At 29.7% G+C, this 16,661-nt stretch overlaps 1 protein-coding gene across 1 annotated transcript; it reads right to left on the reverse strand.

Annotated features, from left to right (window-relative positions):
- Positions 1-2,769: 2,769 nt before the first annotated feature.
- Positions 2,770-5,360, reverse strand: LOC122311017 (probable WRKY transcription factor 53). Its single transcript, XM_043125360.1, has 3 exons — positions 4,540-5,360; positions 4,320-4,448; positions 2,770-3,641 (listed from the first exon to the last, which is right to left on the reverse strand). The coding sequence occupies exons 1-3, from the start codon at positions 4,845-4,847 to the stop codon at positions 3,008-3,010; spliced, it is 1,071 nt and encodes a 356-aa protein (XP_042981294.1). The 5' UTR covers positions 4,848-5,360; the 3' UTR covers positions 2,770-3,007.
- Positions 5,361-16,661: the final 11,301 nt, after the last annotated feature.

The raw sequence follows: 16,661 nt of genomic DNA on the forward strand, positions 1-16,661 counted from the left end.
TCAATCTCTTCAACAAAATAATACGGTAGACTCTATTTTAGGTGCTCTGTGCGCTGAAGTTTATAAGTTAGAGTTAAAATAACTCTTGTAATTTTAATCATGTGCATAGGGAGTAGAATATGACAGCTCATCAATATGCCCGTTATGCTTAGAGTGTTAAGAGTATTCAAATGTGGTGGAATTCTATTCTAGACTTTCTTTCTCAAACCAGTTGGCTTAATAAATGTACGTACTTGTTATTTATAATGATATTGATTGATTTCTTGTCAAAATAAATATCTTTAAGACCGTTTCCGGCCACCCTGCATGCACTTTGACCATCACTTGAGGTAGGGAGACGATTGGAATAATAATTAGATCAATCTGATCAATAGTCGGAATCAGTGATCGGCGGCTGGAATTGGCCAGGATACTACCTGATCCTCGTGCCCGGTAGTGGTCAGCAGCCACCTCTCTCTTTCTATTATTTTTATATAATCTTTATATATATACGTATATATAGAATAATGAATTTTAAATTTATGATAAAAAGAATTGATGCGGCAACTTATATATATGGTTGAAGATATGAGTGACTATGATCCAAAAAAAAAAAAAAAAAAAAAGATATGAGTGACTAATTTACATCGAATCGATCAATGAATGGGTCGACAATATTCAACGCTGCAATGGCATTTTATTTTTTATATGTGGTGGCAGTCGCATAGAGAAATACAGCAAGTAGATTTTTATTATGATTCCTTCCCATTAGAATAGTAGCAATCATGCACGACAAGGTGGTCTTGGATATATATATATATATAGTTTGTTTTAAGGTATTTTAATAGTTAATTTTTTATTAATTGCGTCCACGGTTTTGTAAGACTCATCTAATCACTAATTCTATGCATAACGTATTTATTTCTAGTTTTTCTATTTTATATATATTTATATAAAGAGAGAGTAAAGCTACAGCCACCGAGCAGAGATTCAGATAAGTGTATTTTAATTTTTTTTTTTTACTTTTGTTTTACATGTATTTTTTTAACATCACTATATATATATATTAAAAAAATTGACAACATCATTAAAAAATATTTTCTTAATTATTAAGTAAAAAAATAAAAATAAAAATAAAAAATTGCATCAAGACACACCATCAGAATCCAATTTCGATAGGTTTAGCATTTCTTTTATATATATTCGACTAAAAAGTAAAACTCAAAATGCGTGAATTAAAAAAAAAAAAAAAAAAAAACCTTAGAAAGGGGTATAATAATGGTGTTGTCGTGAAAATAATCTCAAAAGTCTCTTGTATCCAGAAATAATCTTTGGCGATTTTAATTAATATTATAATAACTAATTAAATTTTCTTTATTATTTTTATTTATTTATTTATTTTTATTCAAGTTGCCTCAATGGATCAGAATGTGCAAAGATACAAGCTATTAATTATATATATATATATATATAATTATTGAGAGATTATCTGAACATACCTACATTAATATTATATTCCATTTCGGATTAGGAAAAGATTCTACGCGTAATTTGACTTAATTTTACGTGACTCTCTTTATTTAGGACCCCATTCATCCATCATCTCTCTGGGCTTCTATTGAATTCATAGATATTATATAAATAATAGATTATTCAAATTCAAGCAATTAGATGTTTGACTCAAAGCCTACATCACATTACCAATGAATAGAAATACTTTAATACGCCACCTTTGCCTTATAATCACATATCACCTACTCTTTACTCTTTAGACTTTTTAAGAGTTTTAAGAAATATTCCAATTTTTAATAAGATATGAGGTTAGAGTACTTTAATTTAAAAAGAAATCTATTTCTAGGATCATAAGTACATGGTTGGAATATACAACGCTTTATAGATTAAAAATGTCATTTTCGGTTCTAATAAACCATATACGAATGTCTCTTAGTTATGTTATATCTAGTTAGTTAATTTATAAACTTACCTAAAATTATCAAAAGTTCATATAAAAATATATTATAATCTTTTTTTCAAAAAAGGACAAGACTCCGTGATTTTATTCAAAATAAATACTTTGATGACCATAAATGGATCATACAAAAATAAACCTATAAATTAATGTGTTTTATTATGGTCTTTTAAATTATAAAGTTACTTTTATTATAAAATATATCTAACGTATCATATGAAATTGCGTCAAGTTATGAGTTTATTTTTAGAGAAATATTAGTTACAATCATGAATATGTAAATATTGTATAATTATTTTAAAAAAAGAATAAATATAGGACTCACATTAAAAAAAATTAATTATTTAAAAATGAATCTTAATTTTTTTTTAAACGATTATACAATATTAATACAATTTAAGGTTTTACGTAGAATTATTCTTATTTTTATAAAATCTTTTTATAACGGTAATACTATTTGAGTTCAGATTTAGGTGACGCGTGGATGAAATAAAATGAGATTATAAAGCGTGTCAGGATATGGATTGAATTTTGAATTTGAACCGAGACGACAAGGAGCCCCCACAAAGCGTGCATTACAAGAACGCATATTCTCAATTCGAATTGATTCCATCAAGTTACTTGTACAAGTTTTGAAGTTTGACCTGGTTTAAGAATTCACTTTCAGTGTCCAACTCCAGAAATGGATATTGAAGTTTACAACATTTTACACATAGAGAAGGATGAGGATTTCAATCGAAAAGCAAAAGACGAGTCTATTGCTCTAAGCAGAAACCAAAAATCAATTACAATAAAAGCAGAAAAGAAAAGGAACAAGGAGGGAAAATTAACACCTTGAACTACAGCTACTCATTTCTCCGAAACTTTTACAACTAAAACTCTCATGGGCACCAACATAAGAGGCTTTCCTATGTTATTAACTATGGACATAACTGGTATGAACATTCCTTTTCATCTCTCTTTCAATGCTGGCAAGGATACAAGAGCATTGTCCAATCTACCAAATGGGCCAACATGTATCTTTTTTTTGTTTGTCATGTGGCCTTAAAAGGGTGAAAATTAGGAGAAGAACTCGGGGTTGTCAAATTGGAAATTTTGGTCTAGATCAAGTGAGAAATCAAAATCTCCAATAGGTGAATTGGTGACCGAGGTTGGGGCAGAAATTATGTCGGTGTGATCAGATTCCGAAGTTTGCACATTGTGGCCTAATCCATAGCAGTTGATATGGCAGGGTGACATAGAAAACAAGTTGGATTCGGATGTTGCTGGTGATATAAATGTTGGAGAAAGACTACCAATGAAGTGGCTATTCAACATTAATGACTCAAAGATATTGTCATCTGCATTTTCGGATTCAATTGGTGTAGAAGGGAAGGAAAAGAATGGAAATTTGTCATCTTCCCCATTTTCCAACTCCTCAGCTTTGACCAAATGCCCTTCTCCAAACTCGGATACTATTTCCTGTGGCGGTTTTTCTTCCTGTGGTTGTTGTTTTAGGTGACAAGAATTCCTGTTCTCCTTTAAACTTTCACTTGTTCTTGAAGAAGGTGCCATGTTGAAACGAGATGATTGGCTACAAGTATGCCGTCCTCGATAGTTTACCTCGAAGATATTTGGGTCTCCATCCGATCTTTGAACTTGCTTCGTGGCTAAACAGCCTTGTGCATTTCGATGAGTGCATCTGTAGTAACCCCTGCAAGAGAAAGCAGCCATGGTTACAGATATGACTAAAGATTTTCTTGCAAATTCGTCGTTTTTGTTCAGACAAAACTAGAGAGAAGAAATAGAAAGGCACAAACAAGGTTTTGTGCTCAAAATAGTTTCAATGAGGCTTGACATCTTGGACTAAGAGCTGGTGTTTGATATTTTTGATGTTAAAAGGTCGTGTGTATAAAAAAACACTCTGGCCTCTACGGGCCATAAATGAATCAGCTAGAATCCGGCACCTTGGCCTTAAAATTAACAATCAACTTGTCAACTGACAGCCCTTCCCACATTAACCACGTTGTCAGAAATAAAAGAAAGACAATGAACTGTGTTGTGTATAAATTTGGTAGGGATGAATTCTAGTACTACTTTAAATCATTTTTGTCTTTATTCAAACCCAAAAGACAGGTGTATCCGGTTCTTTTCTTTTAGGTGTTTCCGGTTGCATTCCGTTTCTACATGTGACTTGATGAGCTGATGTATCAATGATTGGAGCGATCGAGGGCCCATCTGGCACAAAAGCTAAAGGAATTCTTACTTTGGATAAGACACTGATATTTGTGGTAAAACTGATTGTGGTTTAAGAATTCATGCCAACTAGGCTTAGATTTTTACTTCGTTGTTCATATTATGGCCAAGAATTTTGATGGCAAAAGCTTCTCACCTTGGAAAGCTGGCTCCAAGTATCTCTTTCTGCCCATATTTTCTCCAGCTATAACCATCATCAACAGGCCCTTCTAGCCCTGTCCCAGAGACAACCTTCACTTGTTCTGTCCACTTGGGTAATGTCTTTCTGCAACACAAAATTCAAAGAACCCACTTTAAATCAAGACCACAGCTAAATTACCCAGGTACCAAGAATCCATTTCAACTACTAAGCTTACCTTTTCTTGTAGACATCTCTGTGCTTGTATTCTGGGTCAGAGCCCTCGCTTCTTGGGCTACTATTGCCAAAATGACTCGGAGATTCCGGTTTGCTAATGATGGGTTTGGTCTGTCCCACAAAAGCACCCCAATTTAGAGCTGAAAGTGATTTCTCAAAGGAAGAAAGTATCTTCCCTAATAAGAGTTCACGCGTTTCATGCGATGCAGAAGGATCGAGATGATTCATGAGCTGCTTTGCTAGCTCCATCCCTTGACTGAGTTCCCCGATTAGAGTCTTTTGCTCGCAATCAAGTACTGTCTTTTCCATTGCGAAAACAAAAAATGCAAAAAAAAAAATCAGTTTCAGCCTTGAAGAACAGTGGCGGATGGCAAAATGTCGGGAGTGGAGAGCAAGCAAGGATTATATCATCTTAAAACAATCCATATGATCCCCGGAAAGGAAGTGTACGAACGAAAGGGATATGGAGAGGCAGAAAATTGTTGGAACAAAAAGCTGTAAACATGAAAGTAGGTAGCAAAATGGGTATGCGGAAAAGCAAACTCTAGTCTACAAATTGCGTTGCTGTAGAGATGAAATGAGCCAGCGTAGTAGAGGGGTTTAGAAGGATCGCTGGCTAAGAATGTAAGAGATGGGTGAAAATGTGCAAGCAATAATGGCCTCAAGCTCTCGAGTTGAGGTTTGATGACAAGTGCTTATAAAGTGACCAGGGAAGATATAAAGCAGAAGAAAGTTTTTTTTTTTTTGTTTCTTTTCTTGTTTTCTATTGGCGGAGAGAGAGAGAGAGAGAGAGATGAAGTTAATGTAGATAAAGAAAGGAAAGGCTCTTGCTATAGTGAAAGAAGCTGGGAGGAAAGGGGGAGATATAAGGGCATAGAAAGGAGAAGGAAACTGGAAAAGTGAGAAATTTGACCAAAGAAAACCGAGTGAATTTATTGATTGATTGATTTATTTATTTATATTCCACGAAAGGACATGATGTTTCTCTGTCATGGATTATATATGAAAATATTTGAGTGAGAGCTAGCTTAGCTAGAATTGCTGACTACTTCAAACCCCCAAACCCCACAAAGGGTCACAAATTGAACACTATACAGATTTCTCTTGATGCATGCCTCTCATCTCTCTCTCTTTCATACAAGGGACCGAGTAGCAACGCGGAAGAAGGTTTGAAGATTCCTTGGTCTCATCTCTCTTTGCTTGATCTTTGACTTTCAAAGGATATCTTTTATTCTACACTATTGTTTTTGCTTAATTTTTTATTTTTATTTTTTTAACATGGTACAGAAAGAATAGGGATTTAAAATCAGATCAAGGCAGCAATAACTGACGTATCGGTCTCCATCGTCATGTCTAGTACCCCATTGGTTACGTCGACGTTGATTGTTTAGTAAACTTGAATCACAAACATTTTCTGTATTCTATTACAAATCTATGAAGCATTTGTGCATGACCCCACTTCATTTTGTGAAGCATAAAAGTTCAGTTTCCTATCTTTGACCATCCAAAAATTTCCTTGGGGACAATATTTTCTCTTGTTTAACGTTTTTGAAGGGCTGAATCTTGAAATAGATATGCAGTGGTACTTTTAAGGTTTGGCCATGGCCAACAATAAAAAGAAAGTAGTCGTTTTTCTTATAGATGATCATGATTTGCAAGGACTTGTGTAAATTACACGAGCGGGCAGATCAACTTGGAAGAATAATTAATTTACAAGAAAAAAAAATTAAGTCCAATTAGTTTTATATTAATATATTATTTTTCTCGTACACCATTCGGAGTGTCAGCTAATTTAAGAAAGAGTAAGATCTAGTACTTATGAATGATTCAAACTATTGTGTTGAAATTGAGCAAGAAAAACCCTAAACTCTTCATACTCAAAAAGTTCAAGAAGTAGTCCTACAGTATATCAATTGTTCCAATACCCTAGTTGCAAAACACGATCAACTTGATATATATATATATATCTTGAGGTATGCAAGTTTCACATACCCTTTTGGAAAAAATGAGATAGATCTAGGACACAACTCAAGACTACATCTTGCATTACTCTCTTTATATATATATATATAGAGAAAAATATTCTAGCCATAAAATGATTACACAAAAGTAATCTTACAAACTCAAAGCTATGAAACTTGGGTGTGGGTCTTTTGTCGAAATGTATTGGCCTTATTTTTTCTTTTTATTTATCCTTAATTTAATAGTGGATAAATGATATATTAAATATAGTATGTCAACCCGAATCAACATATTTGTTTTGCTTTATGCCTCGTAATTCTTAATCTGACCACAACGATGGAATTGATTATCTTCATGCATAAGAATATAATGTAGTTTGTCATAATATAAAGTTACTTTTATTGTAAAGTATATCTGACGGATCACATCAAGTCATATTAGTTTGTAAAATTACTTTTGTGTAATTCATTTATAGTTGTAGCACTCCTTATATATGTGTATGTAAATACACACACACATATATATATATATCTTTATATATATAAAGTGGCTATCTAACGGAATTTTATTGGTTTAACGGTTTTTGTTGTTTTACCGTTAAAATTAACGCCGTTAGTTACATGAATAAATTAAAGTGGCTCTCTCTTCTTAAAAGTTCTTAATTTTTTAATCTCTCTCTCCCTAATCACTTATGAATAAATTCATAATTATTAAAATTCATGCAGCATGCATAATCCTGTAACCTATGCATTGATGATCATTTATTTATGAGGTATATTAGATATCTATATATATATATTCTATTATATATATCTATATAAATTATATAAATATATATTCTATATTCTATTATATATATATGATCTTTTATATAAATTATAATTTATATATCAATTTATTTATGTGATTTAAAATTTTTATTCATTCCTTATATAAACAAAGAGAAATGTAAAATAATTAAGTTTAAATATATTTACCAACTACATTTATGAATACAATTATCCTAATAAAATATTATTTATTTATCAATTTAAATTCATTATGAAACATTAAAATCAAATAATAATATCTTATAAAAACCTTAGTATTTTATTTCTTTATAAAAATTATGTTACTTTTTAAAAATAATCGCTTTATTAAATTAAGAAAACGTGCTATGCACGTTCCTTTACTGTTAACAGTTTATCTCCTATGCTGCACATGTTTGTTTCAAGATTCTTTTTTTTTTTTATAAATTCTAAATGCTTTAAAACTGATTTAAGTCTATCTTACTATTTGATGTTAGAATTTATATATATTTTTTTAAAAATATTACATTATTATTCAAAATTTTTTTCTTAATAAAAATAATATTTCTATACACTGGACGAACGTCCCTTGGACGTTGTCCAACTACTAGTATATATTTATATATATATATCAAGTAGTTGATGTTTGCAGCTAGGGTATTACTCATAAATTATTTTCCATATTTAAAAGTTATGACTACGTATTTATATATTAATTATACTAGTTAAGAATGAAGAACTCTCTTAAATATTAACGCCTATATATATATTTGGTTCATGTATACGTGCACCTAGGCTTGGGAAGAATTGACAACATTAATTAATATTAATGCTCGTGCTAGAATAATGTTAATTAAGAATTAAGTCAGGTTGTTAGAGATTTTAACTATCTTTTCATTCTTAATTAACAACTAATTAGTTAGTGATTTAACTAAATATCTTTAATTTCCAAGTGGGGAAACTTTAAAATAGTACTGCAACTTGCTATTTAATTATAAAAGTAACTTCAATACAACGCGGAGAGAGATCATCACATACAAGTACTACTGCATGAAGAAGCAAATGGTTTTGAGGACTTGGTAAGATACAAAGTACTATATCACGTGGACACGGTCCCCATAAAATTTATTTATTTTTTAAATAAAAAAATAAAAGCTTTGATGATAGTCTTTCACATCATCATCTCTATTTTGTCAGAAATTTTATGATTTTTTGTTTTTTGCCACAACTACTTCTTAATTACTGACAAGATTTTTCAAATCCATTCGAAAGAAGCCTATTCACCCTGATGAAACTTGGTAAATATTGCCTTTTAATTACCATGGAGTAATCAGCTTTAAAAGATTAAGGAAAATGATTTTTACAGTTTTAAAGAGTTTGGGCTTCACACTTTCAATTTAAAAAAAAAATAAAGTGACAAATTTAAAATTTACATCAAAATTTATTTATTTTAACGATTAATCTCGATTTTTTAAAAAGAATTATTTAAAATTTACATATTTTAAAATTAAAAATTTCTAATTATCATCATTCTCACACCACAATATACTATACATAATTTTTTTAATTTTTTAATTTTTTTCTTACTAAATATGTGGTGTACGTATGGATGATAAGTAAAAGAACTGATCATTTAGTTTAGAAAGAATAAAAAATTAAAATATTTTTAAAAAATAAAAATAATTGTAATGTTTGATGCATGGAGATGATGAGTAGTAAAATTATTTAAAATTATATACATTATTACTGTAAAATTAAAGCTTTAAGAAATAGATCATGCATGCATATGATCCCTTGTGCATTTCTCGTCAATAATGATCCCCACAGATTTGGGAAAAAGTAAGCAAGCTGATACGAAACCAAAATCCAACTCTTTTAAAGTGCAAAAGATTTCTACGAGCCATGAATAACTAATATTAATAAGTTGTAGCTAGAAATAATGAGAATATTCTCAAGTCATTTTATGCCAAAAAAGGCTAGTTTTATTAATAAAAATCAATTTATCTCATCTTATATAATTATTTTTAAATTTTTATATAAAATATAATAAATAATTTAATTTTTTGAAAATTAAAATAAATTTTATATTAAAAAATAATATTATAATTATATTTTATTTAATTTTTAATAAAATATCTCATTTGTATTCATTTATACTGCGTAACAAATAGGCAATCTTGAAAATACATTTTCTGAGACGTGTGTGTACGTACGTACAATAAATGACATTAAAACTGAGTCTTTATCTGTGGAAAATTCAGAAGAATAAACCCAATATATTATCAGCAAATCAGAGACGTTGAACTGTCCATGGAATATGGATTATATCTGCATCATCTTAAAGAACCCCTCCTTCTTAGACAATTCTGGATGCCTGACTTATCAACAGAAAAAGAAAGGCAGCAAATGTGAATGCACATTTTTTTCCAAAGCGTTGCACACTGTTCCGTACGTGGAGCCAAAATATCATTTGGTCACAAATTTCCAAGAAAGTGCCACGTTATTGATTAGAAATTGAGAGAGAAAAAGCGACATGCGACCCTGAACGCTCTTTCTTGACTTTTCTTTTTTCCTTCTAGATTCTAATCAAACGTGTGCTTTTTCATTGATTTCACTACGTGCTAGTACTGTTTTGGTTGGCTTGAAAGGATTTTCTTTTCTTTCTTTCTTTCTTTCTTTCTAATTCCTCGCAACTCTCTGGAAAATTTTGTTATCCTCATTGCATGGTGCTGATTCAACGGTCTTATTCAATCATTATTATAAGAAAAATAGCATTTATAACCAATTATTTGTAATTAAAATGATTATCTATTATAAAAATAATTAATATTTTAATTACAAATAAATTATATAAAATTATTTTTATAAATTAATATGATTTTATATAATACGTCAAATTATAAAATTATTTTTATTATAAAATATTAAATTTAACAGATCATATAAAATTATGTCAATTTATAAAAAATTTTTATATATATATTTTTTTGTAATTATAGCAGTTGATTTTAATATAAAATAATTAATAATAAATAATAGAAATTTTTTTAATATATATGGAAGAGCTTAATATTCTCTAATGATGATCTTAGGTGAAAATAGTAGCTACACACGTCTACGTGTAACTGTTCATAATGGTAGCTACACACGTCCACGTGTAACTGTTCATTATGCTGTTATCAACTTATCACTCGGTTTCACAGTTTCATACTTGTAGTCAATACTGATCGAGAGATGTTTTCTTTTAAACTTTGAACTTTCAAACTTCGTTAACCAAATCGTTAATGTAAATGAACCTTTATCTTTTATTAATATTTTTCTTCTTAAATCGTATTTTTTGCTTTGATATGTTTTAAATAATTATTTATTTAAATTATAAATATAATATAAAATTATAATTTAAAGAATAATACTATATATATATATTTATAAAATATATAAATATCACGTACTTATTTTAAAAAAATATTAAAATTTATTATTAAAATATTATTTTTTATTCATATAAATTTTATATTTATTTATTAATTTATTAAAATTATATAATATTTACGTATTCCATAACTATAATTATATATCATCTCATTTCTTTTTGAAATGCTGATTAATGTTGATCTCCCAACTCTTTTATTGTGTATCTACCAACGACTTGACTTCATTCGTAAAAGTGACAATAATTATTTGCTCCCCCACCCCTTTTTCTTATGGTATTAATTGATCGTGGAATTGAATGCTTTTGGAATAGGATAAAAACAAAAAATCTCACACATTATTGGCCAAAAAAGCACAATCAGCTAATCGATTAGCACCTGCCTTCTAGGCGTTTATTAACTTCTTGCTGGATGATAAAAGCATGATCAATATTAGATAAATGTGTTGGTTGGAATCGATGGATAGTAAGATAAGATGACATAATTTTAAATAAAAAATTAAAAATTTAATAAAATATTATTATTATTATTATTTTAATATTTAAACAAATTGAATTATTTATAATAAAAATATAAAAAAATTATGATATAAATAAGATAAAATAAAATATTTTTACTATCTAAATAGAGGTCAGCTTAACACCTGTAAATTCCGTGCATTATTTTTAAAAAACAATAGATGATACTATAAAAAGAAGTTTAAAAAAAGCGTATCTTTTTCTGATAGGATTCATTATATTTCCAAGGACTGCATAAAGACTTAGATGACCTAGGCCTTGTAGAGAATATAGTTTGCATAAAGGAATTCGAAAATGTTTTTATATGGTAAGATACAAAGTACCATACCAACTGGACATGGCCCCCATAAAAATTAATTAAAAAAGAAAAACAAGTAAAAGCTTTGATGACCAGTCTTTTCATATCTCATCTCTATTTTTGTCAGAAAGTTTATGATTTTTTGTTTTTTGCAATATGGCAAGAAACCACTGCCACATCTACTTCTTAGTTACTGCCAAAATTTTCAAATCCATTCGAAAAAAGCCTTTAACTACCATGGAGTAATCAGCTTTAAAAAAATTGCTAATTAATCAGCTTCAAGCTTAGTAATTTGGATGGAAAAATTATTTGTGATGTTATATAATATGTCGTAAAATATATTAGTACCGTGTAATTATTTTGTAAAAAAGTAATATTTATTATTAAAAAAATTTATTTTTTTATGTTAGTATCATATTTATTTAATTTTTTTAAGTGACTATACGGCACTTGCATGCTTATAATTATACGCAATTATAATTTCTTTTTTAGATAGTCTAGGTTTCACACATTTTATTTGAAAAAATGTACAATTTACATAAAAATTTATTTATTTTTTATTGATGAATCTCAAATTTTTTTACACATTTTAAGATTATTTATTATTATTACTGTAAAGTTAAAGCTTTAAAAAATAGATAATGCATGCATATTCGTTGTGCAATATTTCTCGTCAGTAATGATCTCCACAGATTTGGGGAAAGTAAGTCAGCTGATACTAAACCAAAATCCAACTCTTTTAAAGTGCAAAAGATTCCTACAAGCCATGAATAACTAATATTAATCAGTTGTAGCTATAAAAAAAAATGAGAATATTCTCTATTCATTCTATGACAAAAAAATTTTAAGTATTAAGAGTCTTGAAAATTCATTTTCTGAGGCATGCATGTACGTACGTACAAGAAACGACATTAAAACTTTGTCTGTGGAAAATTCAGAAGAATAAACCCAATATATTATCAGCAAATCAGAGACGTTGAACTGTCCATGGAATATGGATTATATCTGCATCTTCTTAATCAACCCCTCCTTCTTACACAATTCTAGATGCCTGACTTATCAACAGAAAAAGAAGGCAGCAAAATCACGTGTTGATTTGCATATCAATACTGTTATTTTTATATTTAAAATTTAAATAGACATAATTTTTATTAAAATCTAACGTTCTGACTAATTATATTGGATGAGTGCGCGTATTGATGCGCATAATGGCTTGCAACCAGATTTTTTCAAATTTATATATCCATATCTCTTTCTCATTATACACAACTTTTTCAAAAAAAAAAAAAAAAATTAATAGAGCACATGAAAAGAAAAAACAATTGTGAAAAGTCATGTAGATATGTAAATTTTTTTTAAGTACGTACGTTTGGCATTTTTCTCCAAATAATTAGATATGAAAGTTGATTCGGATAATTTGAGTTTGTATCGGATAAACTTGTTATTTCTCACTTTTCAAAATTATAAACACATTTTTTAATAAATGTACTTCAATTATATTATTATCCTTTTTCTTATGGAAAGATATTCTACTTATCATTTCAATATCACATATTAAACTAAAATATTAAATCATATATTAGTGTGTGGTGTGAGGATTATATTAAAAAATAGATAAATGCTTATTCCACAGATGGTGATCACTGATGGTGACCACTTATTCAAATTTTTTTTTATTTTTTAAAATTTTTTTATTTAATAATTAAGTAAGTATTTTTTAATGAATATTTTATTTTTATTTTTAAATTTTTTCATAAATTTTAAAAAATGTTAAAAAAAAAAAAAAGTTTACCTTGGTGAGTCTCTCGGTGTCCTTCGAGTAACTGTCACCTGATCGCTAATTACTTTTTTATTTTATTTTTATTTTCATATTTTTTAATATATTTTTTAAAAATAAAAAAATATTAATATATTTAAAATTATTTTCTTAATTACTAAAAAAAAAAAATTGCTAAACGATAAACTTAACCGATATATATTGGATAGCACACCAGCTTTTTTCCTAATAAATAAGCCAAGCAAGGTCGTGGGATCCACTGGCAACATAAAATAAGTTGTCTTGTCCCAAGGTTCCGTTCACACTTAACAGCTGATTTCTTTCTCTTTCCTTTTATTTTTTTTTATTTTTAATTTTATTTTTAAATTTTAATGTTTATTAGATTTTACCCCTGCTTTGATTCCTAAATTGTGTTCTGTTGCTTTTTTTTTTGTTTTCTTCTTTTGCCGACTAACGTTTTGGTCATTTTCCATTTGTGTTTCTTTTCCTCCTTGTTCTACCTCTTGGGAGAGAATTTTATTTTGTTTTGAATAATTTTATTCCGATTTTACCCCTGCTTGGATCCCCAAATTTCGTTATTTTTTATTTATTTATTTTATTTTTCTGACTAACGTTTTGGTCTTTTTACTACAAAAGAAAATCTGATGACACGATTGCTCGAAGACGAATTTCTACAGCTTTTTCTTCTGCTCTCACCACAAAGCTAGCTTCTCGATTTTATTGTTTAGTTCCCTGTTGTTGTCTTCCTTTATTCCTCACATTTACACACAAAATTTTCGGTGGTTTTCAGGTTGGTCTTCAACCTTCGGATCATATATAAACTATTTAATCATCGTGGTATCTTTTGATATGATATGAAGTGATGGGTAATTGAACATATAAAAAATAACTTTAACCTAATCCTCATCCCTACACGATTAGTTATAACCAAACGCTTTTTGACAACATTCGCAGCAATAGGTTGTGTGAACTAAAACCTTTTAACCTATAAGAACAGACTCCAACTAATTCCTATAAAAATATAAATTTGTATCAATTTAGACCTACATGCCTAATTAAGGTACTATTCATACATTGAATCACTTGTGTGTGTGTGTGTGTGTATATATATATATATATATATATATAATGCACCAATTAGATCTAAGAAAATTATATGGAAGGAAACCCAGTCAAAAACTTTTCCTTTATATGTTATTTTATTGGTATAGTAAGTTTTGAATTCTTATATGAGTTTTTCTATTGATCAGCCGTCGTACACTGCACATGATCTGTTGAGAGAATATAAATAAATAAATAATAAAAATAGAAGTATTATTGTATAGGATTGCTAATCAATTTTTGGTCATGATGTATAAACGCAATATTGTTTCTTTATAATGTGCGTAATTATATTATAAAGCTGTATTTTTTATTTGGCTGCGAAAAGCTAATTAATTAAGTTGGTGATGGAGCACTGCCACACACCCAAGTGAATGACAAAAATGAGAAATTGGAACGGTAGTGCAGGTTTCCTGGCCTCGGGAGCCCACCGTACAAAAATATCAAGATATATATACCAATTAATTAATTGAATGAAGGAAAATTCAGATTTTCAATCACTTTCGATCTTAACATGCATGCTAAACTACCAATATAGAGAGCTAATTGCACGCACCTGTACAGCTCCGAAAGTAGTGGTCCATGCATGTATGGCCTATATATATATCTTATGTGATGAGCATGGAGTCATGCATGAATGTATATATGTGACATGCATGTATATTGTGCTTTTAACATCTCATGATCAACACGTGAAATTAAACATGTAAATTAAGCATTAAATCGCGGCCTATGCATGCATGGTACATATATATGACTTTGACATCAACATAGGGGATGCAAGAGGGTTAATCATATATATATATATATATATATAAATAGGACAGTGATAGAAGAGATCAAGTTGATGAATGAGATTCCACGTTCTGTGGAAGGAAGAAAGATAATTGTTGGCATTTATAATTAGTTTGGAGTGAAGGACAAGGTTTAATGGAGTTTGGTGTTCGTAGGTACCAATGTAGGAGCCTGCCCCTCCAATAATATTCCAACATATTTACTTCGGTTCTCCTCCAACACCACACACCGTAAGATGGCGAACTTGATCTGACCGCCATGTCATGGTTTTGTTCCTAAATGGTTCTCCCTCCAACACCACGCAATTTCTCCTCCCACTCCATTTCTCCTCTCACTCCATTTCTCCTCCTTCATATTTCTTCTTTGTCTTTGAGTAAGTCTTCTCCTTCATATGATTAGGGAAAAAAAAAATGTCTTTCTCCTTCAGATTTCTCTATCGTCTTCTTCTTTGTGCAGAAACCCAATTTTTCAGCTAAGTTTGCCTCCTAGATTTCGTTTTCATCCGACTGATGAGGAGCTTTTGGTGTAGTATCTATGTCAAAAAGTAGCAGGACATCATTTTAATCTACAAATTATCACTGACATTGATCTTTACAAATTTGATCCATGGGTTTTACCAAGTAAGATTAAGCTGACAATCAATGGGTGTGGTATCTATGTCAAAAAGTAGCAGGACATCATTTCAATCTACAAATTATCACTGACATTGATCTTTACAAATTCGATCAATGGATTTTACCAAATAAGATGAAGCTGACCATCCATGGATTAATGATCTGCAAACTCTGGTTTTACGAAGCGCTTATAGCATGACATATATTCTAGTTCTCATAAAGCTTATTGGTTTGGTAATATTGCTCTACTGGTTTGAAGTGGAGATTGCTTGGATGTTAAAATTAGGTTGAAATTTAGTATTTTGGTTGGATTGAAAATCTGGCTTGGGATGAAGAAATTGCATGCAAAAAGCACAAAAATTTGTAGAATTTGGTTGCATATTACAGCTTGGATTAAAGACGGGGATGAATATGAATAGAGCAGTATTGATTTGGAGAAAGTGGCTTGACGAGGAAAAAGGCGAGAGTTACTATAGGAAAAAAAGAAAGAAATAAAAGAAGACAAATTTACGTCAGCAGTGTGTGGTATTGGAGAGTTACGCGATTTATGTATATAATTACTCAAAAACTATCCCAAGTTAACTTTAATTTGGTTTGGTTGGAGTTTGCTACTGTTCACTTAGCCAGCAACTGCAGGACACTAATTTCCCAAATCCTTTAATTTCTACCTAGATGATCAATATTTGCTTATTTTCATTAAATTTTGTTCTGATTTTCCGTGCCTAAAATTGTACAACAGCTGACTTCTTAACTTGCTAAGATTGAGGTAAGGAGTGAAGAAAACTGAACTTTGGACAGGCTTTGGGCCGGGTATGCCTGGTCCAAGTGGCACTAATGGT

This window comes from Carya illinoinensis, chromosome 1 (genome assembly GCF_018687715.1).
Source record: "Carya illinoinensis cultivar Pawnee chromosome 1, C.illinoinensisPawnee_v1, whole genome shotgun sequence".
Classification (NCBI taxonomy): Eukaryota; Viridiplantae; Streptophyta; class Magnoliopsida; order Fagales; family Juglandaceae; genus Carya; species Carya illinoinensis.